The 27,649-nt window shown below is 45.4% G+C and overlaps 1 protein-coding gene across 1 annotated transcript in view; it reads right to left on the reverse strand.

Annotated features, from left to right (window-relative positions):
* The window catches only part of LOC146808487 (transient receptor potential cation channel subfamily M member 2-like), a 1,974,138-nt gene that overhangs the window by 721,917 nt on the left and 1,224,572 nt on the right, over nucleotides 1–27,649 (reverse strand). Inside the window, exon 20 of the mRNA XM_085623577.1 lies at nucleotides 15,142–15,271. Coding sequence (XP_085479703.1) covers nucleotides 15,142–15,271 — 130 coding nt within the window. The remainder of the gene's footprint in view (nucleotides 1–15,141; nucleotides 15,272–27,649) is intronic.

Here is a 27,649-nt window from a genome sequence, read left to right on the forward strand (position 1 = left end):
GTTTAACTGGACTCGATGGGATCAATGACAATGTAAAGCAAAACGAACTTGCTACTTTTTCTGCTGCTCCCCCTTTTTTCTTCTTTTCTTCTCTCTGCACTGGGCAAGGGCGTTCTGGCGTGGGTGGGAGTCATGGCCATTGACACCCCTATTTTTGTGAAAATCCATGGGACTGAACAACATGGACTCTAACGAAGTTTATACTGTTTTTCTTTTTATGTTTATTCTAGCCAGTAGTTATTGTTCCTATTTGATGGATCCGTGGATTGCTTTTATAATCCTTTTTCACTGTCGTTTAAGCGTAAGATTCTCTTATACACACTTGCCTGTTTACCCTAAGGGGTGATAGTGTAGATAAGGGGGGCCCTGTTGGCTGCCCTCGCTGAGGTGTCCGATGACTGGCCAATTAGTGGTTCTCACCCTCAATTTCAAAGGCCTCAATCACTCTTTGAAGAGGAGCTCTGTCCTCTCCTATCTGGTAATATCTCCTCACTAAAATGGATCACAGGCTCCACTCTAAGGCCTTCTCCCATCAGTACTTCTCATCCCTCCCTAATAAAGCAGTTAGGGTGGTCTCTAGCAACTTTCAAGGGAAAGTGGGTTTCAAACAGACTGAAATGAAAGGTAAGCTGCTAGCATATTCACTGACGGCGGGTTCTAGTACCAACACTGGGGGCACCCTATACAACCTCAACCAGGGGCAGGAGCCTTTTCTCTGAAGGGCGGCAGAAGAGGTGTTGGGCTCCCAGGATAACCTAGTCTTGATAGGAGGTGATCTAAACCTAGTATTTAACAATGAGATAGACAGATCGGCACAGTGCCTTAGCCAATCAGGAACGCTTTCCCTGAGGGAGCAGGGTGGTTGCAGGAGGTGGACCTGGTTAACATTTAGAGATCTGCCTATCCACAATACCAGAATTACGCGTTTTATTCTTTTGCCCACAAAACCTATGCCAGACTGGACTCCTTTCTTGACTCACCGGAAATCGCCTATTTAGTTCAGAGAATGAGTTTCGAATCTCGTTCTCTGTCGTTTCACTCGGATGTGATTCTCGCGGTTCTGTGGTCTGGCACCTCTATGAACCTTATTACAATGCCCTGAGAATCTTGATCAAATTTCTAGCGCAATTACTGATTATCTGGCTATCAATGACACCACTGAAGTTGCTGTTACTACCCTGTGGGATTCTTTGAAGGCTGTAGTTAGAGAAAGTTCATCCCCATCTTGGCTGCTGCAAATAAGCTTCGTCTGAAAAAGAGGGGGATCCTCTACCTCCAAGTTTTGGAACTTGACATATTCACAAAAGCATAGGTGCTCCCAGGGTCTAGAGACAACTAGAGGCTGCCCACGCCCAGCTAGCAGTTATCAACTTGGATAGGGCAGAATAAGCGTCTCATTGCCTTAATCATCGATATTTTGTCAGGGTGATGGGTGCCTCCTGGCAACCTGCAGATGGCGTCCGAGCAACTCTCGAGGTGCCATCTGTATTCCTGCCTGCTTTTCTTAATGAACTGACTGCATTTGGCCAAGCAGCTGGGTTTAAAATAAATATTGAGAAATCACAGGCCCTAAACCTGACCCTACAGCCAAGCCCGCGGAACACCCTGCCACGGGCAATGGACAACAACATCTGTTCCTTATCTTGGGCTTCTTATGACACCCACAATCTTGATAATGGTGGCCATAAATGATCACAACCTAACCCACCAGGTCAAGTCTGACCTGTGCCAATGATGGCCCTACTCACTCTCTTGCGACTGTGAAGGTGGTGATCCTGCCTCGGGTTTTGTTTCTTTTTCAAGTCCTTCCGGCTGAGCCACCTCCTGAAATGTTACGATCCTTCCAACAGGAGCTCAACGGCTTTGTCTGTGCTGACAAACGGCCTCGCAGAGATCTTAGTTATAGACCCCATACTGAGGGCGGTCTAGGGCTTCCAAACATTTATCACTACTCGCAGGCTATCCAACTTAGGGTCTTCGCGGAATGGTGTCACGATGAGTGCGAGAAGCACTGGCTTTTCATGGCTAGAGCCCTGGTAGGGCAGCCTTTGTGGAGAATTCCCTTTTAACCCAAGTACTCCCGGCCTAAAAACCTCTAACTTTCTCTTAATACTAAGTCCTCGCCTGCTGCCTGGGACAGACTGGCGACGCGAGAGGGACTGGCATCTTTTCCTTCCCCACTGACGCCTATAGTCGGGAACCCTTACTTCACTCCAGCTTTGATGATCCCCCATTCCACCTCTAGAACCCACCGAGTTGTAGATCCATTGGCCAACTATTCCACCTGGAGGGGCCCATTACTCTTGAGTTCCTACGCACAGAACATGCGCTGCTGGAATCTGAGCATTGGCACTATATCCAGAGCCACCATCGGGTGACGCATCCATCTGTTCACCCGGAAGCACAACGTCAGCTCACCCCCTTCCAACACTGGTTGCTCTCAAGGTCTTCTAACACGTCTCATTCGACAATTGCATCGCTTCATGAGCACTATGCTACCCAAAGCCGGTGGCAAGAAACACTGGGAGTCAGAAATAGAAAGAGAGCTAACATCGAAAGAGTGGGGAGACATTTATTACTATGCAAGACACACTGCCCAAAACTTGTCCGGCATCAAAACGGCGACAAAGATTGCTATGTACTGGTACCTCGCACCCACCCGATTACACAAATATGAATCATCCAGATCACCTGAGTGCTGGAGCTAGTGCGTGTCCACAGGCACTTTTTTACATATTGTATGGGAATACCCAAAGATAGCATCCTATTAGGCACAGGTTCCTAGCAACATCGATACCCACTTTGACAGGGAACTCCCCTGATTCCCTACTTACATCCTCCCAAGCCTTTCTAACCCACTCAATTTTCCACTTAAATCCAGCTGGGCCAGAATGATTGGACTGGCATTGGGCACTGCCATGCAAAATGTCCTGACGTACTGGGGCACAGGGCATATTCCAACATATCTGGGATGGTTACATCGATTGTGGTTCATGCTAGGAATGGAACGAATAACCCTCACCTTAGCAAATCAAGGTACCACGTTCTCCAAGCTATGGAGCCCATTCTCGAAAATATTAGCATAAGATTTTCACAAACGTACTTGTCCTAAAATATGAGACTCCTCCACCTGCCCGAGGCACTTCCTGGCACAGCTTAAGAGAGCGTCATTTATGGTCTGGCCGGGCTTGCGACAGTGTTACCTTTGTTTATGTCCTACCTGGTATAGAGTTGGAGAGGAGGGATCGCATAATCTCATGCTCTGATGCCTGTTGGTGACAAGCCTGGCATTGCTTGTATTTCAAGTTTTGAATTAATAAACAAATTTTAACCATAAAGAGTAATGTTGCCCGAGGAGGCACTAAGGCCTTACCATTTTGTGGCCCCATGTACAGGAATCAAGTTGTGCCCTGCCTCGCTCCAGAGAAAGAGACTCAGCAAGGCAGCTATCTATGGTGTGGAAGGACGTGGCCCCCTGCTATGCATCATCAGATAAAGAGAATTCAATGCAGGGCACGGCCGGATGCAGCCAGTCTATAAAAGCAGACTGCATTGCTGAAATTGCCAGTTGTTAAGCATCCCAGCCAGCTGTAGGACTCTTGCTTGCTCACCTGAACCTACTCCTGCATGTTTCCATAAGACCAGTAAGACAGGAGACCTAAAACTTTATTTACAAGGACAAGCACACAAGAAGGTTGCTAAGTGCATTTTCATAGAGTTTTGTCTCATTCTCCACACCCTCATCCCAGGGAATCCTTGGCTACACGCATGGTTCCTAATTTTTGTAAACATTTTCTTCAAAACAAAAAAATTGCTTTGAGATAAAGGATTTGGGTTGTTCATTCTACTTTATTTTGGAGAGAAATGTAAACTGCATCTTTGACTTTGATTGCCAGTGAAGGAACTGGCTCTTAAGAACCCATGAGACATTTGATAATTATAGACTTATGCCATGTATTCTTTGGAGAAGTCATTTAAAAGAGACCACAGGTAAACACTGATGTCTTTGCCATAAAGTAACACATTCAAAGAATGCAAGTGTTATGTTAAGGGTGTGTATTATCATTGTTGTTGATTTACAGGGTCTCTGGTCTGAACCCAACAACTCACCTCTCCTCCACTCAGCATCCCTACTAGAGGGTTCAGTTCTCCTTCCTCACACAGTTTTGTTTCGGTCCGGTAGCATTTCAACCTATTGTTTATTGCCCACAATGCCACCTCAGTTTAGACGCCACCATATGCATATCAGCCTCGCTCCTGCTCCAAAAGGAACAGCCCAGCCTGAACCGCTATTTTCTTAAACTGATACTATAACTGCAGATTTCCAGATAGGAGGGAGTCCTTCTTGAGCAGCAGCTGTAAGGACATTGGTCAGAAACAGAGCCCAAAAATGAATCTCTGTGTTTGGTGGGTGGACTAGATTGAATTGCCATGTACACCTCTTCAAGGTCAAACCTAATGCCCAGTGGGTACAGATGGCTTTCCTCGTTTACAGACCTTGGGGCATCAGCACCAAGGACATAAACCCTTTTAAAATGAGACACCCAGTCTTCAGCACGAATGGAAGAGCCTACATCATCTCGGGCAGACAGAGTGGGCAGTCTACCATTGACAATGGCCCAAAAACCCCTAGAATCCTGGGAGTCACAGGTAGAAAGCTGCAGCTCCCAGGAAACCTCTTTAAGTACAACTTGCGGCTGCTTAATTACTGATTTATAGACCTTCCTCTCCTCAGTAATAACCTGCTGCATGCGTGGCCTAGTGCTAAGGACCACCTGCAGCTGCTTATTGGCAAGCCTACAAGTTTGATAGCGACCATACAAAAGGTTGTGGGGAGGATGGTTGTAAATAGACTCATGGATTGGGTGGATGAGCACAATGCACTATCACCCTACCAAGCAGGGTTCCGGAGAGCTACTAGTACGATGGACCAGGTGTTCCGATTCACTCTGGTTCAGTGGCGGACTGTGGCGCTGGGTGGCGGCAGCTTGTACGCTGCTTTTGTAGACTTGCGGGCTGCCTTCGACCTGGTGCCTAGGTCCAAGTTGTGGTCTGAAATAAGAAGCCTGGGTCTGCCTGACGACCTGTTGACTATGGTCATGCGGTTACATGAGGCAAATTTCGCTAGGATACAGTGGGGTACGCAGGGCGAGACTACTGACGATTTTTCAGTAGAACGGGGTGTGCGACAAGGATGTGCGATGGCACCGCTGCTCTTTTCTTTGTTTATTAACGGGGTAGTAGCCAGAATGCTAGCTGAGAATGTGGATGCACCATCGTTGGCGGGCATCAAGATACCGATCTTGATGTTCGCCGACGATACGTTGATCCTCTCTAAGACCCCTAGTGGCCTGCAAAGTGCTCTCTGTATTTTTGACGATTTTTGTAGGAAATATGGTCTCGAAGTTAACGTGGCAAAGACCAAACTTATGTTCTTTAACCCGCACCGTAGCGTCAGACCTAGGCTGTATTTGAGTGAACGCCCCCTGGATGTAGTCAGAGCCTTTACCTATCTGGGCATTTACATAACTGATGATTTAAGATGGGCTCAGCATATTGAACTGGCTGCCTTAAAGCATAGGCAAGTGTCTGGAACCCTTGTGCTTGAGCACAGGAAATCACAGTCGAAACCTATTGCACCAGTTCTGAAGGTGTACGAAGCAAAAACTCTGAGATCTGCACTGTATGGTGCAGAATTGTGGGGATTTGACCACCTTAATTCGATGCAGATGTCTGAGAATAAGTTTCTTAGGTCATTAATTGGTCTCCCTAAAAGTACACCCTTGATCCCAATCAGATATGATTTGGGAAGGAAGGCAGTGGGGGATTTGGCAAGGCTACGCCCGATCTTGTATTGGAGGCGGCTTTGGACTACACCCGAACTTAAGCATTATGCTGAGGGCTTTGCAGCAGTGATTAAGGCCGATGTTTTTCATAAGATCCAATGGCTGACCAAACTTAGAGCATTGTTATGTACGCTTGGGTTAAAGATGCTGTGGGACACCCCATTAGAAGCTGCCTTCCAAAGCAAGCAAGCTATTAAGGAGCTGTATTGGGCCTATGTGTTCGAGCACGCATGGAGAAAATCTGATGCAGGCTCTATGTCTGGTCGTTTCTTGGAGGTTAAGTCCCTTCCTATACTAGAATTATTCTGGGATATTATAACTAACCCAAGGGATAGGAAACTTTTCTTTCAACTGAGGATAGGTGCCCTTCCCTTAAGGTCTTTAACCGGGAGGTGGAGGGGGTCTACTGATATTACCTGTCCTGTCTGTGGAATTAAAAAAGAGTCCATTGGGCACTTCTTGTTTACCTGCAAGGCCTATACAGCACCTCGGCACATCTGGTTAGCACCGGCTTGTAGAAATTTAAGCATTCCTAATGGTTCTGTAGCTATGAGAATCATCTCCACTAGCTCTTGCCTCCAATTGACTGTTGCAACTGCCAAATTCTTGGGGTGGGCATGGTCCATTAGGCAGAGTGTCATTGCCTAGGAGTTAATTGTTCAGATGAATGTAATACCGGCACTGTTCTCATTTATTGTATTCATACTTACTTTTTTTAAACTGATCGTTTGTATATTTTATGTCGTATGATTTTAATAATTATTGTGTGTACTGCTTTTATGAGAAATTCTCGAATAAAGCTCTTTGACCTGACCTGGCAAGCCTACAAGCTTTATCAAACCAAGTATGCTGTACTGCTGGTCCGCGACCCACCAGTTCCCTCAATATGCATTAATGGAAGCATTCCGTTGGGCATAGGCCTCCAGTATCGCTACTTGAGGTGAACTAAGAGCTAGGAGGGATTCCAAAATGAGATTTACATTAGATCCTACAACTGACGCAAATGTAGAGCTAATAGGAAGGTTACACCACTGGACCCTTAGTCCCTTGCCCTCGACTGTTAGGCCAGTCAAACCTACCATAGCATCCGGAAACCAACTTGGTAATACTGTCACCCTTATTTCAATTGGGCTGTGAACACTATAGGCGGTATCATGCACAACCCCTGGGATCACGAGATTCACAAGCATTCTCAATATAAACACATAAGCGATGGTTGTCCCTTTACACCACCCAACAAATGTTGGTAGATCCTTGGATGGACAAAACCCGCCGGTCAATACTTTGCAGAGACCTGCGTGTCCAAGAGCTTTGTATATTCAGTAAGGGGAACATTCAATATTTAAAGGATTACAACCCACTTGACTAGCACCCAGCTTGGCATTAAAATCCCCGGCCAGTATTACATTAAAATCCCTGAAATGAGAAAGCGATGTAGCCTCAAGAATTGATACCGCTCAGATTAAAACCTCGATCTGACAACCAGATTCCCAAACTGAATTGTAAACGTTTACCAAGAGGAAATGGAGATCACAAGAAGAACCCACCCATAAGATCTGAATCCTCTTACGGCTAATGGGGAGGGGTAGAACCTTCAGCTGTTTAGCAATACAAATCAGAATGACGAGGCCTCCACGTGGCCTGTGCCCATGAGAAGGGCATGCAGCAACACTGTAACTTTCATACCCATCCCATACTGCTGGCTCCCGGGCCCAGGCCTCCTGCTGCATGAGGGCATCAAACTGGACAGCAAAGTTAAGCCATCCAGACCTTGAATCTTGTTCCTAATGCCTGCAACATTCCCGCTAAGAACCCTAAGCGCCAATCCTATATCAAGGGTAGCTGGAGAGTCATCATTCATTATGCATTATCGGTGATGAACAAAGCACTGGAGTACAAACGCTAGGACTAATGATATAGAGAGAGCCTGAGGGTGGAGCCAATCATTCTGACCAAGGTCTACGAAAGTGCGCGCTGCAAACTGGTGCGGAGCCAGAAGCCTCGTATTATCCGGACTGGGGGAGTTGGGTTGCAAGATTCAATAGAAAAAGCCAAGTGGAAATATGTTAATTCCTACGTTCCTTAAGGGTTATGGAGAAAACTAAAAGTCAGTTATTTGTCCAAATTAGGTGAGCTTCAATGTATCACTATGCAATCCCCAGAAAGATTTTTAGCCATAAGGCCAACCCAGCCAACCCTTCTAGCAATCAATATTTCATTATAATCTGCGGCATGGAGGTTTGTATTTTTAAGTAGCCAATGGCCAACCTTCACTAGAGCTGACATGAGGTGCCCCCGCCAAAATAGTAACAAGATGAGGGATGGTTCAATATAGGCAGCTCTACTCCCCACTCCTCTTGAGCAACCCACAGTAGAAACAGCTATATAACTTTGAGTCTTTCCATCACCTGGAGGGGCCATCAGGGTAATCACCTCTGTTGATGCGAAGACTAGACTGGGGTCTCAAAAGTTTTTGCCAAGTTTGGAATCAAACACTCAGAGGCTAAGACCTGAGGCCTGGACATACTGGTAGTTATATTTTTAAATGGCAAGGGCTTAGGACCAACACAGAAGGTAAGAATAAATAAGCATTTGCAATGCAATATGTCTCGCATTTTTAGAGTTAGAGCTATTGGCGTTGTAAATGATAATGATAATGTTTTTTACCTATGTGGTTTGGTTTGGAGTGTAGTGGATTTATGAACAGAGACGCAGTTGCAGCACTGTCTAGAGGTCTCAGAATGAGGAATTACCATTGTGACCAGAGAAGTAGCTGCAGCAGTGGCTAGAGGACCAAGAATGAGAAATTAGCACTGGAACTAGAGACGCAGCTAGCAGTGCTGTCTAGAGTACTAAGAATGAGGAATTACCACTGGGACCAGAGACGCAGCTGCAGCACTGCCTAGAAGACTAAGAGTGAGGAATTACCACTGGGACCAGAGACGCAGCTGCAGCACTGCCTAGAAGACTAAGAATGAGGAATTACCCCTGGAAACAGAGATGCAGGTGCAGCACTGCCTAGAGGTCTAAGAATGAGGAATTACCACTGGGACCAGTGACGCAGCTGCAACACTGCCTAGAGGTTTAAGAATGAGGAATTACCACTGGGACCAGAGACGCAGCTGCAGCACTGCCTAGAAGACTAAGAGTGAGGAATTACCACTGGGACCAGAGACGCAGCTGCAGCACTGCCTAGAAGACTAAGAATGAGGAATTACCCCTGGAAACAGAGATGCAGCTGCAGCACTGCCTAGAGGTCTAAGAATGAGGAATTACCACTGGGACCAGAGACGCAGCTGCAGCACTGCCTAGAAGACTAAGAATGAGGAATTACCCCTGGAAACAGAGATGCAGGTGCAGCACTGCCTAGAGGTCTAAGAATGAGGAATTACCACTGGGACCAGTGACGCAGCTGCAACACTGCCTAGAGGTTTAAGAATGAGGAATTACCACTGGGACCAGAGACGCAGCTGCAGCACTGCCTAGAAGACTAAGAGTGAGGAATTACCACTGGGACCAGAGACGCAGCTGCAGCACTGCCTAGAAGACTAAGAATGAGGAATTACCCCTGGAAACAGAGATGCAGCTGCAGCACTGCCTAGATGACTAAGAATGAGGAATTACCACTGGGACCAGAGACGCAGCTGCAGCACTGCCTAGATGACTAAGAATGAGGAATTACCCCTGGAAACAGAGATGCAGGTGCAGCACTGCCTAGAGGTCTAAGAATGAGGAATTACCACTGGGACCAGAGATGCAGCTGCAGCACTGCCTAGAAGACTAAGAATGAGGAATTACCCCTGGAAACAGAGATGCAGGTGCAGCACTGCCTAGAGGTCTAAGAATGAGGAATTACCACTGGGACCAGAGATGCAGCTGCAGCACTGCCTATTGGTCTAAGAATGAGGAATTACCACTGGGACCAGAGATGCAGCTGCAGCACTGATTTGACGACTAAGAAAGAGGAATTCTATGGCAGAACCGGAGGCTTCAGATTAGGCTGTACTTTCTTTGTTTATTTCTCTCCAGCAGCTTTACAAAAGTCCAAATAACACATAAAAAACTCCGGTGCAGCCCCACAACAGCTGTCTCAGCCCGGGCTCACACACACAACGAAAGGGCTGAAGCCCTTTAACCCATATGGGTGTTGCGTGCCTGCCTCAGACAGAAAACAAAGCAAAGCACATTAAAGAAAAAGTCAGAACCAAAACAGCATACACCAAGAGCGCCGAACGAGTAAAGGGGCCAATATCCAGAGGCGTGCCCGGCACTCAAAAAGGAGGGACATGGAACATTATTAACCAATCACAACTACAACATTTTAAATGGCACACTAAATGACAAATAGAAACAACAAGCTAAAAAGAGGTGTTTACAAACATCGTAGAGCATATACTGCATGCCTCAATGAGACAGCGCTGTGCTGACTGGCTGAGACCTAAAAATGAGTTCTTTTAACAGTGAGTAGCAGTGAATTAAGATAAGAGAGCGGGCAATGGTGAGAAAACATGCAACCGGTGCCAATCGCAGCAGGGGTGTGCCAGGGAGCAAGCGGGGGCAGGGGACACAAACATTGCCAACAGTAATATTGATTGTCCGATCAGTCTGCAACGCGCTCCAAGGGCCACATACATAATGGTATTTGTAAACGGATCAATAGTTGTTATAAAGTGGCGACACTGGGGTTTCACCAGCAATCCGCGCCTCCCCTTGTACACAGTTGTTTCTGTCACTCTGGCTCTGTTCATTTCCCTTGTTCCTCGTGAGCAGTGAACTGCATCAGCACAGGTGAACTTTGCGCTCCTCTGTGCAGCCTCCCAGCCCAGTTCTTGGCAATTATCCACAAGGGCAGTGACTTTACCTGAGGGGGCTCAAAAGCTACTTCAGCCTCATGGAAAGCATGCGGAGAAGTGATGAAAATGCTGGCCTCTGCCTCCGAGTGAGGTTGCCAAATCGCCTCAGGTTGGCTCAGCAACATGCATGCAGTGCTGGGCTTGCATTTAACAACCCAATGCACTCTGGGAGTTGTAGTCTTTGGATTATCGTGCAATGAGTTGCATCAGCGTTTGCTTAGGGGTTTGTTCCAGTGCAGTTCAATCTTGGTTTGCTGTCACTTGTTAGTGAAGGTGATATTTATCCATTCAGTGTTTGGTCTGACGTGCGTTTCGGTCCGTTAGTGCTTGTGGCGAGTCAGTCAATGGCTGCCCAGCTGTGGAAAAGCCCACAGGGTTTATGTCACTGGTGCCAATTAGGTACCTAGTCGTAGTGTTCAGCCCACTGGATTAAGCACGCTGCGACTTGCACGCTAACGTGTTAAATGGAAAAGTGAAACTCCAGCTCCCAGCAAGCCCACAGCTGTTTGTGAACCCACTACTATCAAAAAGTCACCCTGCCAACCGCAGTGCGATGGTGGCCTCGTTCGTGTTTCTTATCGTGGCTGTGCTGGTGTGCTGTGTCGAGTTGGTTGTTCACTCAGCGCTTGGCACTGTTGGTCACTTGTCACTGTTGGATATACAAACCCCGTCCTACAATTCTGCGTTCCCAGGTCTCTCATCAGTGTGCGGGCTGCCAGACTGCTACACATGCCTGCAGCTGAATTTGAAAGATGGGGCTTACCTGTCAACCCAGAGAGCCACAGAAGTTTCCAGAAGGGGCAGTAATGTAAGTCCACCTGCACCATCAGCAGTAAACCTTGGCATTACAACCAGGAACGCTGCAGCTGATCAGCAATGCAGAGACATGGTTGCCATATAAGAATAGTTCATTGTTCTCCAATGTTCAAGGCTAACCGCGATTGTGCAAGCAGACTTGTGTGCATCCCAGGGGCGGGGTCAGATCCTTGTAGTGGGCGAAGCAAACGCTTGTGAGTAGGGCTTTAATTTGAGTGATGGCCCCGGTGAGCAATGGAAGCAGTCGGAACCTCTAAACACCACCATGGAAAGACTGGCGTGGGAAAAAAAACAGGAAATCAATCGCAGCAAGGCATTGTTGCTCTTCCCTCGGGAGCTCGTCTTCTTATGGAGCTCTGACTGTACATCTGAAGGAGCAAAAATGTCAATAGTTCAAAATCTTGCAACTGCGAGACTTATTGAATTGCAAATGTTCATGTCATGTCACACAGTTTTGCAATGGTTCCGAATCCAATATGGCACAGTAAGAGCACGCCACCCACATTACACTGTATTTTTGTGCACACCAGGTACGCTTTATTGACAACTTAGATTCACTGGGGACCCTACAACCACCGTAAGGCACTTCTTCATTTCCACATAGCTAGTTTGATGTTTTCCACCATACCATGATGAAAAGAATGCACTAAACCCAGCAAGAGACCACAGGGCAGATTTACAAGCCCCTTGCGCCACTTTTGTGCCGTTGTTGCATCACTTCTGTGATGCAGCGACAGCGTAAACAATGCACCATGTTGCGCTCTATTGACAACGTGATGCATCTAGGGAGATGCTTTATGTTGTAAACCCTGTGCCACATGAAACCTGCGTCAGGTTTCATGTGGGCTTTCCAGCGCAGGGGGCATTCCAGCGCAGTAAAGCCTCAGAAAAGTGCCTAAGTGAAATCTACAAGATTCCACTCAGTCACTTTTCCGACGCCGCTGCGTCCCAAAACCTTGCGCCTGCTTGAAGTAGGCGCAAGGCGGGATGCACCACGTTATGTATGGGCAGGCCACGAGCATTGCTGGAGTTGCGTTGCACTTGCGACACGACTCCAGCAATGGGCCACCCTTCCGACGGTAGATGCGTCACGTATCTGTTTATCCTTGTGCCACGATGCGCCGCATAGTAAATGCGGCGCATCTGTAGTGGCGCAAGGGTAAACTTGCCTGACGCATCTTACCTGGCGCATCCCTGCCAATTTGCAGGGATGCGCCAGTCGGCATAAATCTGCCGCCACGTCTTTTCAGACTCAGCCACCGGTTACACACACTTGTTTGCAATCGAATATGACAATCTGTGTATGCATTTCTCACGTTTATCATAGTTCACGATAGGCATTGTCTTTAAGCAACATGGCCATTTTTTAACCGCATGGCAATTTGACTAACTAGCACGCTCCGGAACAAGTATGATAAAATATTTGTTTAGATCCACACGGCACACATCAATGTCGTAAACCACAAGCATGCACTCTTCACTGATGATATCATACTGTATATAGTGTTTCGAAAGTATTTGGATATGTAATTGGTAGTTGGGCTGCCGTTTCAACCAAAATCCGCATGTCTACATTATTATACGTTTGGATTTAACATGCTACACGCTCTGGTGTTATTTGTCTTGGTTGCACTTCACAGTTCAGGGGTTACACAGATGCGCAAACATATTCTTTTAACAGGACGCCATCTATCATTGTTTTAGAATTTTTTAACCGGATTCGGAATCACTTGGGATATTTGACACATTTTTACACGATCATAACACTCACAGATTCAACACTTACCGAGACATGACGACAGACCCGGCCGCCACACTGAATAGTTTAAAGTTATTATTAAAAATGGAGGTGGGCAAGCCACATCCTGCAAAAGAAAATAGGGAGACATGAGGGGGGTAACACAGAGACATGACGTCAGACGCCGATGATGAACTCCTTAACTGGCAGCTGGGGTGGGAGGAGAATTAAACAGGCAGCCTGTTTGTGGTGGTGGGAGGGAGAGCTACCAGGGAGATGGACCTTTGAAGGAAGCAGTGTGTTTGTGAAATGAACACCGTGCTGAATACTTTAAAGTTATTTGATGAAAAATGGAGGTGGGCAAGCCGCGCCCTGCAAAGTAAAATCAAAGCAAATGCAGCTGAAGGATTCTACCTTTCTCTCGTGCACCGCGGAGAGCCCCTGCTGCCAAGCATTACATGTATATACGGAAGCGGGCGCCAAGCTGAAAGAAAGCGTGGCGCCCCTGTACATAAAACATGTGTGCGTGCCTGCAAGTGAAGCAGACGCCACAGTAAATAAAAAAAATAAGTACGCTCAAAGAAAAACATATAGACCTGCAGTGTAGGGAAACTGTAGTTAGGCAGTGCTGTTCCAGAATAACGGAAGTGACGCACCGGATCCACAGCCAATAATAATCCCACTAACAAAAGCAATGCCAGAGTTTACTAATGGCAAGCGGCAGGAGAAATTACCGGCAATAGACGGAGTTTCACCCCTTATACAGCTTACTTGATGTCTCAGAGAGACAGCGCATGCGCGCTGCCTAGATGAGACCTAAAAAAGCATTAATTGACCCAATGATCTTAGACACTCCAGAAACGGTGGACTCCAATGAGGAATAACTGTGGGTACCCAGTTCTTAAGAGAACGGTGTTTACTTTTCCTGGCAGCAGGACACTTGGGTTGGCCCTTCCTTTTGGCTAACAGTGGGCGGCTGCTAGTATCGAGAGATTCCACTGGGACACTCACATTCAGTCGTTCCTTATTCACCAAGGGTGCAGTAGGAGAACTACGGGGAGCCCCACTATGGATTAAAGGTTTAGGATCTGGAAGTATGTCTTGGACAGTTAGAGACCTTATTAGGGGACTCAGGCCCTCATCCGCCTCTAATGAAAGTCTCCATTCCCCAGGTCAATTTCCTGTGAAATGATGCCCAGGGCCTGCACCAGAAATGAATCCAAGGTGGTACCATTATCAGGCCCGACAGTAGAGTCTTTCGAATCCTGTACCCTGCTCTATCCCCATGACACAAATTGAAGTGAAATGGAATTAAGTGGGCAGAAAAACAGGGACATCAATGGTCATCAGGCTAAGTATTATGCGAATAAGTGAATGGAAAAGCCTCCATGGAAGTCCTACTGGTTCTTAGATGAACGAGGGTGGGGCTTAGCTCAGTCTCCTCCAGATGATGATAGGCGAAGATGGACCTGCCCTATGCCAGGGTGTGTTCCTTTATGGGGCCGAATTATCAGAAGCCAGGTGCAATCCCAGCGGCTATAGTTAGCAGCGGTTCTTCCCGCGTCCACCCCCTTGCTGGCTGTGTAGATGTCAGATGACAGCTCACGCACTTGTAAACCTCTCCAGTCTGCTCAAAACGCTGGTACGCACAGCAGCCCAACAGTTTTCTGACCACCCTGCCACTTCAAATTGTATCTTGTCTTTCTATGGAAAGTAGTCTGATGCCTATTGTTGCTATGCGCTATATAAAACCATTACATTAATAAGTAAATACACTTCTTTGTGCGAGTGCTGGCGTGATGCAATAGTAAAATTGGGGCTCTTGATGACGCTGTGAATTGGAATAATGGGGAGTTGAGATATTGAGTCCAGGAGCAGGGGCTCTCACCATCTTTTGCACCGTGATGATCTTCGGCCCCATGGACCTGTTCACAGTGAAATCATCAATGAGACGCAGGCAGAATACAATGAAGTCCACAGCGAGGATGACTCTTGCATAAAACGTGGCTGTGGACCATCTGTAGACAGGAAGAGGAGAACAGGGGTCAGAGTCATTGTAAAGAGATCTGGGGAAAAAATGCATTATTAACTGCCTAACGGTATAGACTCAAGCGAGCCAAACACGCCTCTGGTATATTTCTGGGGATTATGGCCTGGTGATTGGAGGACAATGATGTGAAGCTAAGACCAGCGTTACACCTGATACTATCAAGGACCATGGAACAGAACACCCTGGGATGGGCCCACTGGGTTGGTTAGCAACAGGACCATTTATGGACTCCCACACTGTTGTACTTGTTGGTGACACAAAATAGCTCCCCTGCGTTCCATGTAGGGAAATGCATGCAGTTTAGCATGTCTCTGAATTAAGTGTGTGTGTTTTATGTGTGTGTGCACGTACATAAGCATTCAAGATTTATAGATGTGTCAACGCTTTGGGAGCTAACACATCAACTTGATATGACCAGATTCACAGAACTAGAGCTTCACACATACATGCTCCCTCTTCCAACACCCCTGCAGTGCATGAGAAACTACTCTGAATCCTGCACGCCCAGCTGACAATGTGCAGTGGGTCACTGACTATAATAATTCAAATGTGCACTGTACCCATGCCTGAAACCTTGATGTGTGTATGTGTGGGTAGAACTGTATCTGGACACCTAAAATAAGGATACCCCATAAAAGATATTTAGTGACATAGCCTGGAATCTCGCCCCAAGCCTGTAATAAACTACAGTTATACGTGAGGTGCAGCTTGCCCATCACACCCATGACCCCGGTGTCGGTGCACCTGCTACCTTAAAGTTCCTCATTCTAATTATCTTTCCTTGTCTCCTCCCTATCTCCACCCACTCTCTTCTCTTCTTTGTCCTTCATTTAATACCCTCTTCTCTATCTCCTTCCTTAGTCTCTCTCCTCTCCTCTTCTGCCTGTAACTCATCCTCATCTCCTTCCTCCCTTATCTCCATATTTCTTGTTCCTTACAACACCTTTTCTTTTCCATACTCTGCTCATTCTTATCTCCTTACTTTTTGTCACTCTTTCTTATTTCCGTCTCCCATTCTGTCACCTTTCCTTGTTTTCCTCTAAGTTCTTTCACCCTCTCCTGTTCTTTCATGCCTTTTTTCTCTCTTCTTCATTGTTCCCTTATCCTCTACTCCCTCTGTACCACCGCCCCAGAAGGGTAAACAAAGCCAAGCCCTGGCATGCACTCTAACTAAAAAAAAACAAAAAATCAGAACAGGCATCCACTGAAAAAACATTAGCTAGTATAGGGCATGCTGGACCCCCTCCCAGCTCTGGGCCCCAGTGCACTGCACCGGTAACAGAAAAGAGGCATATGACACCAGGCCTTTTAAAAAAAACAAAAATAGCAGTTCTTAAACAAGCATTTGCAATCCAATAGGTCTCGCATTTGCGAGAGTTTGAGAGATTGGCATTGTAAATAACAATGCCTTTTATTTATGTGTTCTGAAAATCTGCAAGTGATGCGTATACACGTACTTTGTACTTATAGTCCTTGCTTACCAGAAGCAAGGCTGGCAGTAAAAGAGACGCAGGTACAAATAAAAAGCAATGGCAAGAAAGGGGATGGACTAGAAGCCCACAGACTGATTACAGCAGGTCTCGAATAGACAGCGCACTTCTTTTCTAGCTCGACTTAAAAATGGATCCTAGTAAATGTAATTTCTCATACAACCTTCATTTGTGAAAGGCACCAGGTCAATGGGGCAATGTGCACATGGTAGAGAGGCACAGGCTGATTCCAGGGACACCTGTGACTATGCATGCACTGGTGAGCCATTGTAAAACGCCCGACCGTGAGGGACTGTTTCTACAGCACACACCTGCCATCATTCTTACCAAACACAATGCATACATATCACGTTGCCAGAATGTTGTTCCCATTAGGCACACCTGTCTGAACATGTACACACAGTTTAAGTACACAGACTGGACCAAGAACATATGGTTTTACTTAAGGTTATTGTGACAAACTGTTGACAATGTGGAGAAATTGCTTGAATAATATACTGAATACAGGCCGTTCTTTAGCAGCATAGCATAGATCGTGGGCTCCAATGCAAGAACAAGGACTGGTGAAGCCATCAGGCCGAGCCCTGGCAAACTAGCGCAATTGTTATTTTTTACATTTATATTGCAATATCTGATATAATGAACAAAGCACGCTGCCACTTAAGCCTTGGCCACAGGCTTAAGTAGTTGATGTTGATGTTTTTAAAAAAATTTGAAGTATTTATAGAAGGGGCTGCTTAACTTGTGATAGTTTTTAAACAACAAGCATTACAGGTGCATTTAATTATCATTATTATTTGTGAAGGCGAAAAGAAGAAATCACCTTCCAAACAAACACTCATATCGCACACAACTACAATTTTACAACGTCACCTAAACACTTTCAGACAGTTTGTCAAGGAGATGGAAAATAAATCACCATCTAACCGGCCTCAAATAGGACAGGCAAAATAACTAGCTAGAGGCATATTCATAAAGTACACTTTTTAGTATGTTTACTAGTAGTAATTCTCACATATTACAAAAGGCTTTTCACAAACCTACGTGTGGAGGTCTCCACCTATCCTATCTATTATATGTGGAGATCTCCGCCATGTGTGTGGAGATCTCAGCACATTTATGCACACATTTTACTCCTAAATGGGTAGGTTTATGGAAGGGCTATGCAAGGGCTTACGGAGAGACATGAAAATATAGAAACACACGCTAGTACTCAATCAACGTGCATGCTGCCTGTCATGCTAGGGGCTGCTTCACTGATATCTGCTGCATTTCCTGGAAGCACACACAACAGCTGTATTTTCTTCCCAGTCACCTCTAGTGCTTCGGTTTGTTGTTGGGGACTTGGTGACTTTGGTAAGAAATAACATTTCACTCTGAGGCTACATGTACATCTGGGGAATAGCAGCTCAAAAATACTCACTCATTACTTACTACAACACATCCAACACACATTACCCTGACAGTCACTGCATGTATGTGTGTAATCATGATGAACAAGTTACTTACATTTGGTAAAACATTATCAGGTAGAGGCAATGGCTAGCTGCAGATTCCTTTCCTCTGAATTTCCCAGGCATCAGACTGGATCCGAAAACAGTTGCATGAGCAGTACCCCTGTGCACCAGTGGGTGGATCTGTTCAGTTCTGCATGGCATTGTCAGCGTTGTTGGCGATGGATGTAATGTTGCGGTCACCTATATGGGTACCACCCAGGCGCATGGACGTCAGTTATTTTCTTTACGTGCCAGAGCTACCCCTCTTTTTCCTTTTGAAAGACTTTTTTCAATGTTTTGTCAAAGATGTTTTCTTGGGTGGTGACGAATGACTCTAGAAAGGTAGGATTTAAACCGTGCGACACCTGTAACTGTGCCATGTTGGTTACTGACCCCCACCATGTCTGCTTATGGTGTCTCGAGCACAACTACGACTTAAAGTCGTGCTCAGATTGCTAGACATTTGCACTGAAGGCTTTGAGGGAGCGGTTCCTAAAGCTGCTGCAGCCCAGCAGTCGACTTAATCTAATGGGACTCCTAGGATGTCTCACTCCTGATCAATGAAGAGAATGTCATGGAACTGCTCCAGGAGCCCCAAGTCTTCTCCATTGCACTTGAGGTCCTCGGGACACTCAGGGAAGAAGCTCAAGAAGCAGAAGTCTAGACTGACTTCGACTTCACCTCGTCCATAGAGGATTGATAAGACAAGTGAGGAATATCAGCATTGCAGGCACGGTTCTGCTGAGCACTTTCCAGGTCTGACTCTGCGCCTTCCCAAGTTTCCAGGAGTCAGAGCAACCCCCACTCACATAAAAGAGTTTTACAAAGCCATAAGCCTAGTATTTGAGCAGGCCAACCCCTCCTGTGCACCTCCCTGCCCCGTGGGTTAGGAAGAGGTCCCATCAGTTTCTGCACCGACGGTTCTGGCCTCGGCTCTGGTGGGGTTCTATGGATCCGATCCCGGATCTGGATCAGCACCGGTTGTTCCAACACATCTTTCCCCAGCACCTGTCCCAAAGTTAATGCTCCCTGTGCCGCAGGTGCCCAGTGGTGGATTCAGCCCCATTCTGATTTCTCACGACTTGGAACGGCATTGATCGACGCGTATTCTGGTGCCGATGGAGCCCAAGGATTCTAGGTCAGTGTCTGAACATTTTTAGGAGGTTACAGGCATGTGAGAAGAGTGGGAGAGGTCCCTGGACCCTAATTAACACCAGTTAGACACACTTGGTGAGGAATTGGGCTGGTATGAGTTAGGCTCAAAACAACTGGGAAATCAGAAATTTCCTCCCATTGTTCTTAGTCACTTTTTCGTCACAAAAATGCCTTTCTTCATTTTGCTACTACATTGATAATCCAGCACCCCAAAAGGCTGGGGAACAAGATGAGAGGGCCCCCAGATTTACTGACAAAGAACTCACCATTATCAATGAGGCTGTCGTTCAAAGTTGCTCTCAACTCTATCTAGTCCAGATAACTAGCTGAACAATGTATTGTGGGCTCAAATTTGGAGCGACATTAGCATTATTACTGACACTGATTGGCTTAATAGAAATAGACCACTCCCCCGTAATATCTCCAGCAAAATCTTGATGGTGCGCAGGTTGTCCTAGGTGGGGCATGGGCCAAAAACTATACAAGGTGATTGTGTGTTGGTGAACTTTAGTGACCCACGTACTGTGGAACATATATGTAATTGGAGCCAGCATAGTCATGGGTCTTCGATTCAATCCCTCCCACTGTCATTTTACTACCCTGTACCACATCTCTCCGATTCGGAGAGTGAATGGACCTTAGTAAAGCATACACCTAGTCAAATACACACACCATATAGGTATAGTAGCCTAGAAATGGTCGATTGACCAACCTAGGGATGAAACTTCTGGGGCACCTGAAAGTGGAAGCACCATAGACCACAAGGTAGCCACTGTGTTATGTAGCAGCCAAACATCCTGTGTCCCCCTATCGCCGACAAGGGTCACTATTGCAGGCAATAATGCTGACTCAATAGGGAATATGACCACAGCCTGTGTGCATAACTCAGCTGCAAGTAAGGAATTAGCCTATAACGTTATTTCCTGGAACATTGCTGGGCTCGTGGGTAAGGTTAAAGATCCAAAATGGGTAGGATTTATAAGATCATTCCCGGTGATCTGCTTGCAAGAGACATGGCTGGTAGAGAGTGACATATTTTTAGAAGGCTATAAATGTTTTTTTGTGCCGGCTGAACCATCGAGCAATGGCAGAGCAAAAGGGGGTTTGGCATTGTACATTGACTTAGCCTTGTTCTGTGTTGTTAAAACTATAACTACCTATAACACTGACATTCAAGCCGTGACAATAAAAAGAGGGAATAAAATGGTGACCCTGATTAACTTTTATAATGCTGTAAGTCCAAGAGGGGAATGCAGGATTGTTGAATTGGGTGATTTCATTCGGAATCACTGTGAAAGTCTGTCCCATCAGATCCTCATCATGGGGGACTTCAATGTGCACCCTTGTGGGAACCCTATGAATACTGCAATGGGAACTTTGGGTTGCCATAGGATGGGGGTCTTCACTTTCAACACTCTGGCCGGGGTGACATGCTGAACCAATTATTAAATGAATTTGATTTATTTTCAGCTATGTCTTTGGTTGATGTTTGTAGTTACCAGCCCGCCCCCACATTTAAAGGGCACTCGGGGGGGTCTTTCATTGATCATATCCTTCTCTCCAATGGCCTACAATCAACTATTTCAGGCTTTAAAATCCAGGAAAATGCATATAGTGATCATAACCCTGTATGTATCTCAATGATTGGCAACCTCTTAAATTTACGGGAAAAGACGCCAACCTGTGGTGTCCTGAAATGCACGGCTGGAAGGCGTCGCCTAAAATGGTCTAAGGTGAATCCGGATCAATTATATGATAAGATACACAAATCCTGTGCCCCGAGTTATCATTTTGTGTGTCTTCTGTATCCCTTCCCCCAGATATCCTCTCAGCATTCGATGGGATTGTCTTAAAAGTAGGAGAAATGTTAACTGTTCCAACGTCGGGCCCTCCTTGTAGGGACCCCAGATGGTTTGAAGATTAGCCCCAGGGATCCTACATTGATCAGGTCGTTACGCTTGTCCTATAAAAAGGCCTTGGCAAAGCGCAAGGCAGATATTAAGAACAAAATTTGGCAAGAACTGTTAGACCCGAATACCCTTTGTAACAGTGAAAGATTTTGGGATATTATCAACAAACCTGTGTTTGATATGGTAGTGGACAATTCAGTTGGCACCAATATCACTGAAGATGAGTGGGTATCCCACTTTAGTTTCATCTTCAACAGTAATATCCCTCAGATAGAGGTGGACAGAGGTGATCAAAGTGTAACTCCACCACATTTTACAATCAGCGAGGTTGAGAAAGGTATCTTGGGGTTTAACAAATAACAAAGCGCCTGGCCCAGACGGTATGCCCCCGGATTTATTTAAATCCAAAGTATCTCTTTGGGCGCCAGTTCTTACTGCTGTGCTTAACGCAGCTGCAGAACATGGCTGCCCTAGGTCTTGGGGGACATCTACGATAGTACCAGTATTTAAGAAAGGTGACCGTAATAGAACTACCTGTTACAGGGCGATTTCGCTCATTGATTCTGTGGTCAAGGTAGTGGGTGGAGTAATCCTGAGCAGGTTAACAGCCTGGGCCAATGAGCACGGGATCATCTCCAGAATCCAATATGGGTTTCGGCCTGGCCATTCAACAATAGCGCAATGCCTTAACCTGTAAATGGTCCTAGGGAAATATACCATGGCTCGGCAAGGCACGATTCACATGGCGTTCATGGACCTTTCCTCCGCGTTTGACTCTGTCAACCGGGGGAAGCTATGGGAGGCCATGGGAGCCATGGGGGTGGAGCCTAACTTGGTTAACTTTCTGAGGGACCTGCATCAGGATACCAAGGCCAATGTTAGGTATTCACAGGATCTAAGGGTGTCAAGGGATTTTAGTGTTCACAGGGGTGTTAGGCAGGGCTGTATTTTGGCCCCCTTTCTTTTAAATTTATATATTAATAATCTGGAGGTGTTTTTATTAAATACTGGTACCGATTACCCCTATGTCGGCCGCAAGGGGTTGCCTGTATTATTATATGCGGACGACGCCGTCCTCCTGGCCAGGACCGCAAGAGGTCTCCAAACCCTATTAAATGCCTTTCATAGTTTTATGGATGTTCGTGACTTATCGATTAACAACACCAAATCTTTCATAATGCAGGTGGGGAAGCGCCCTAAGAAACCGTATTTATTTAGGGTTAACGAGCAGAAGGTCCCCACAACGAGAACATTCTCTTATCTGGGAGTGTTATTCGACGATCAGTTGAAATGGGGACCACTACTCCAAAGGAAAAGGGGGGAGACAACTCGGGTTAACGCTGCAATATTTAATTTCGCCAGGAAAATGGGTAATCAACCTATTGCTGCACTATTAAAGATCTATCAGGCAAAGAGTGTGACAATAGGGACTTACGGCAGTGAACTTTGGGGGTATGCGGCAGTTAATGATATCGTGGTGGCAGAAAACATCTTCCTGAAACAATTGTTGGGGGTTCCAAAGGGGACTCCTAACCAAATAGTGCACGGAGAAACTGGTACACCTTCTAGCACTACGGCCACTAACTTTTTGGTTAAAATGTTGGCTAAATAAAGATCTGATTTTAAATCACCTACTCCTAAGAGAAGCAATCTATGGATAATATGCTTAAAATCCCTTGGCTAAAATATCTGAAAGACTGCTTTTGTGCCGTGGGGCGCTCAGAACTTTTTTTTAACCCTGAGTCGATCACACCTGCTGATGTAGAGTCTGTGAGGAAAACCTTTTCCTTATCACGACAAATGAATCGTGAAGAGGTGGAATTAATTAAACTGAGTGTTCGAAAACACGCCATGTTGAAAACTACACCTTTAATGGGGCCTTATTTATCTTGGCCCTTGTCGGGCTTTGAGCGACACTTGTTAATCAGGTTCCGGCTGGATTATTTTCATCTTCTTTTAACTGTTCCAAGGGGTTGTCATAGTGGTCAAGTGCTGCCAAACTGCGGCTGCGGCAATGAGTCTCCGCAGAACTTGGTGCACTTTTTATTTATTTGTCCCTTTTACGATTTACCCCGGAGGTTCTATCTAAAGCCCATTTTAAAAAAACAGAACTTTACCCAGGTTAGACCAGCCCTTTGTTATTTACAAATGTTAAACCCCGAAAGTACATTATTTTTGATTGTTTTTTTAAAATCTGCCTTAAAACTCAGAAACACCAGGGCGAGTTAACTGTCTAGAATTGCTGCTATCATGATACATGTTTTATTGTGTCTGTTGTTATTAATACATATCTATTACTTGGGTATTTTATCTCTGTACATAAAGTTATTTATCGGTCAATGTGCTTTTATGGTTCTTTCTGTTTGAAAAACCGAATAAAGATTTTCTATCTATCTATCTACTGACACAATAACATGATAAAGTTAGTTTAAGTCCACACAACATTATGATATATTGTGTTTATGAATACATCTCTTATTAATAAATGTTTTAAGTGATATGAAATAATGGACTTATTAACGTATCTTTTTTGGTTTAATCCTGCCTTTTGAGTGGACAGAGCTGGCTGAGAACCACTGCAGCAAGACCCAAGACACAGATTAGGCTCTTCAACCTGCAACCTTTTATTATTTCAAAAATGTGAAACTTTACTATGAGAGTGAGCATGACAAACATTTCTATCATGGTTTTCACCACTAGGGTTCCTAATTCCTCCACATACTCTTATTACTGCTCTGAGAGTATGAAAAATAAACTAACATTGGCTGCAAGGGAAGTGTTATAGCTGTAGCTCTGCATACCTGCACCCAGAGTGCATATGTGTCATTAGACCTTCATCCGGCGAGGCATGGAGGAGGGATCCTTCTGTTATCAGAGTTCAGCCAATTTCAGTTTCAGATGCATAGGCCCAACCTTGGTCCAGGAAGGACAGCAGCAGGTAATCTGGAATCTGGTTTTCTTTGTGGACGGTTTAGGTGTGAAGATCTCTATGATCTAAATGGTCAAATCTCAGGGTTTATATAATAAACTGGCCACTGTATAATCCAACTGATTTTGCATGAAAAGCAAGGCAGAGACACAGTGGAAAAATCCAACCAAGGTCAATATTCTTTACATACATCGACTCGGTACACATATCACTGTTATGTCTCGTGTACTGGATGACCCTGAGAGAAAGATATTTAAGACATCCTGGCCAGACTTATGCCTCCTTTTGCTGATAAGCTAACATGAAAACTTTGTTGTTCATGCTGTCATGTCTCTCAGTTATGCCTAGTAGGACCCGTTGCCATTTTTACATGCACACAGCTTTTTTCTATAAATACCTTCACTTTGCCACGTTGACCTTTGACAAAGATTTGCATTCATGACACTTGGGTTAGTTTCTTAGAAACACCAACCTTGCTGACAGGAATAAACTTTGCGAGAACACTATCACACTGCCTTAGCATTGTGTACTAGGCCCTCATGTTTTGTGCAATAAGCTTGTTATTACGTCAATATGGCGACACAGCTATCTGTGGAATACAAAAAATGGTAGCCTGATCACAATCTCGGCGCAAAGCAGGATGCCTTTTTCTTTATATTACCTTTTGTTTCTGAGTATAATCAAAGGAGACATGTCTGCTGACTTTGAGAGGTCCCTACATGCTGAAGCTTTCGCCCAGCAGCTGACTTGTGGCTTCATGGGAGGTGTCCAGTTCATGACCAAGATAGGGTCCTATATTCTTACCCATCAGGCAATGTGGTGAAATCATCCAGTAAAGGGTTTCTTGGCAGAAAATGCATTCACACCCTAGACACGTAGTGGTTTGCATTATAGGAGTACACTAGATTGTTATAGTATTACATATGCTCGCATATATACATTGTCTCGGCAAGATGGTGGAACTCTTCGTTCTGTTTACTGCCCTGACACTTACTATAACTTTAATCTGTTTCTGTTTATTGATTTTTGCTGCTCATATTTTTCTATACAAGAATCACTTCAGCTCAATAAACATTAAAAGTGTCCCTTTGTGTATTCATTGTTTATTTCTCTGAGCCAAAGAAAGCACTCGTGTCTGAGCGAAAGGTTCTGGGTCTCTCACCACAGTTCCTGAGGGAACAGAGTTCTCATGATCAGCAGTTGCCAGAACTGATCGCTCCCTGTTTAGGTTAAGGGGGGCTTATGATGGCACTGTGAGCTTTCATGAACAAGGGACAACATATCCTATGAGGTGAATGAAATGAGTCTGGCACCATTCTAAGCTTAATGTTCACAAACTTGCAGTTCTTACTGATTAGTGGAAAGTACATTACATGGCGCTGCCAACATTGGTTGGTTTCTTATCTTGCATGGTTCAACTGAGCAGTTTATTCGTGCTTCTTTAGAGATCTCTACACACCTTATAATTTGGAGACATCTGTGGTAATAGGGAATATCCTCCTCAGCTGAGTAGGTATACTTTATGTCTTGCCTGTTAGTAATTTCAAGCTTGAAAGGATCTAATTCCCACTATGTTAGCCAAACTCTGCCATTTATGTCCTACTTAACATGGCACAAAACATGTCTGGGAACTGCAGGTATTCAATCACTCAGAACCTACTACAAAATGGCCTCACAGTAGATGGTGGGAATGTTACCTTTGTGGCTGAGGCACAAGAAGCATATAGAACAGAGCTATTTTACTCCAGGGCTACATTCCCTGTTGCAGATTACGCAGCACAGGTATCTCACAAATATGCTTTAGATAAATTACAAGATGAATACACTCTGTATGAAGTGATAGAAGCCCCTCTTACTTACCAAGAACCTAAAAATTAGCTTTATGGCAGCCAGACTGGGCGATTGGCAATTTCTAAAAGATCTACCCGTCTGGCGCCGTCTGTCAGAGGATGTAATCTGCAGGGGGTGCGGCATGTCTCCCGAAACCATGGAGCATATAGTTTGTCTTTGTCCATCTTTTATGTCACAACGCAGACGCAAACTGAAAACTGAGTGGAACAGGCTGGGAATCCGAACGTGCAGACAAGCAATTATTGCAGCATTAATGCCAGAAAACACAGGTTTAAATATTGCTTTTACAAATATTTTACGACATGCCTACCGCTCTCTTAAGCAGTAATGGGTTGGTTTGTTTTTATGCTTTTTTAAGAGCTACTTCATTTTATTTTGTGATTTCTCAAATGCTGCTACCACTTTCTTATCTGACTGTTGCTTTGCACAATTGGCTGTCATTTTATGGTCCATGGACTGTATTCACGGTCTTTGTCAAATACTTGAATTCAAATGCACTTTAAATGTTATACTGGTCATTGCACTTTGCACACTAAGTATTCATTCCATTGATATATCGGTGAAGTTTTTTATTGTAATTTGAAGTTTCTATCAACTACTGTTTTTATGCTAAGGTTCTGTTTTTAAAATGTATTGCTGTGTATCTTTGAGGTGTTCTTATAAGGATATTTTTATATCTAAAATAAAGTTTACTTACTTACTTACTTAACATGGGGCAGCACCTGCCCTGGGCTTAGGGATTAAACTAATAGGCAACTTTGCCACAGTATCCGCCATAATGTTGAGTGGCTTTAAAGGGGAAGCAGTAGCGTTAGCTATACTCCAATACCTAAGGAATTTGCCTCCCGTGCAGCAGGAGCGCAAATTACCTAAAATTGTTGAAGAAACCTATGCTACAATAGTAAGAGTTAATTTGGGACCCAGATCAGGCAAACTACAATTAAAGAGTAATTCTGAATAAGATAATTCTCTTGAGTGTGAATCATCGCGAGAATTCCGGTCAGCTGTTCTCAGTCGAAACCAGAAGCTGTTAGTGGCTGCCGGTGCCGCTGCGGTTTCCCTGCTTTTCGTTGCCGTTGCCGGCCCGCGGTTCTCTGCCACCGCCGCCGCCGAGTGGTAGCGGGACTGGAGCGGGGGTGGTGCGGGGTTGCCTACGGCTGCAAGGAGTCACTGTGGTGCGAGGGGTTCTCGGAGCCCTGAAACCTGAAACCGCACGAGTGTCCCAGAACCGGCAGGAGCCGCATCAGTGCCACAGCGGTAGGAGCCGTGTGAGTCTCCGCGTGAGTCTCCCCCTCACAGTGGAAGCCGCGTTTTTTGGCCTCCGCAGCGGCAGGTGCCGCACCAGTGCCCCCGCAGCAGCAGGAGCCACGAAGAGCCACGAGCCACGAGAGTCTCCCCAAAAAAAACAAAAAAAAACCAGCAGGAACTGCAGGATCTGCTGATAGTGCAGCAGAGCAGCAGCAGCAGCAGCAGCAGTGAGCAGCAGAGAACGTGGACATCGCGATGTGGACGTCG

This window comes from Triturus cristatus, chromosome 8 (assembly GCF_964204655.1).
Source record: "Triturus cristatus chromosome 8, aTriCri1.1, whole genome shotgun sequence".
NCBI classification, from domain to species: domain Eukaryota; kingdom Metazoa; phylum Chordata; class Amphibia; order Caudata; family Salamandridae; genus Triturus; species Triturus cristatus.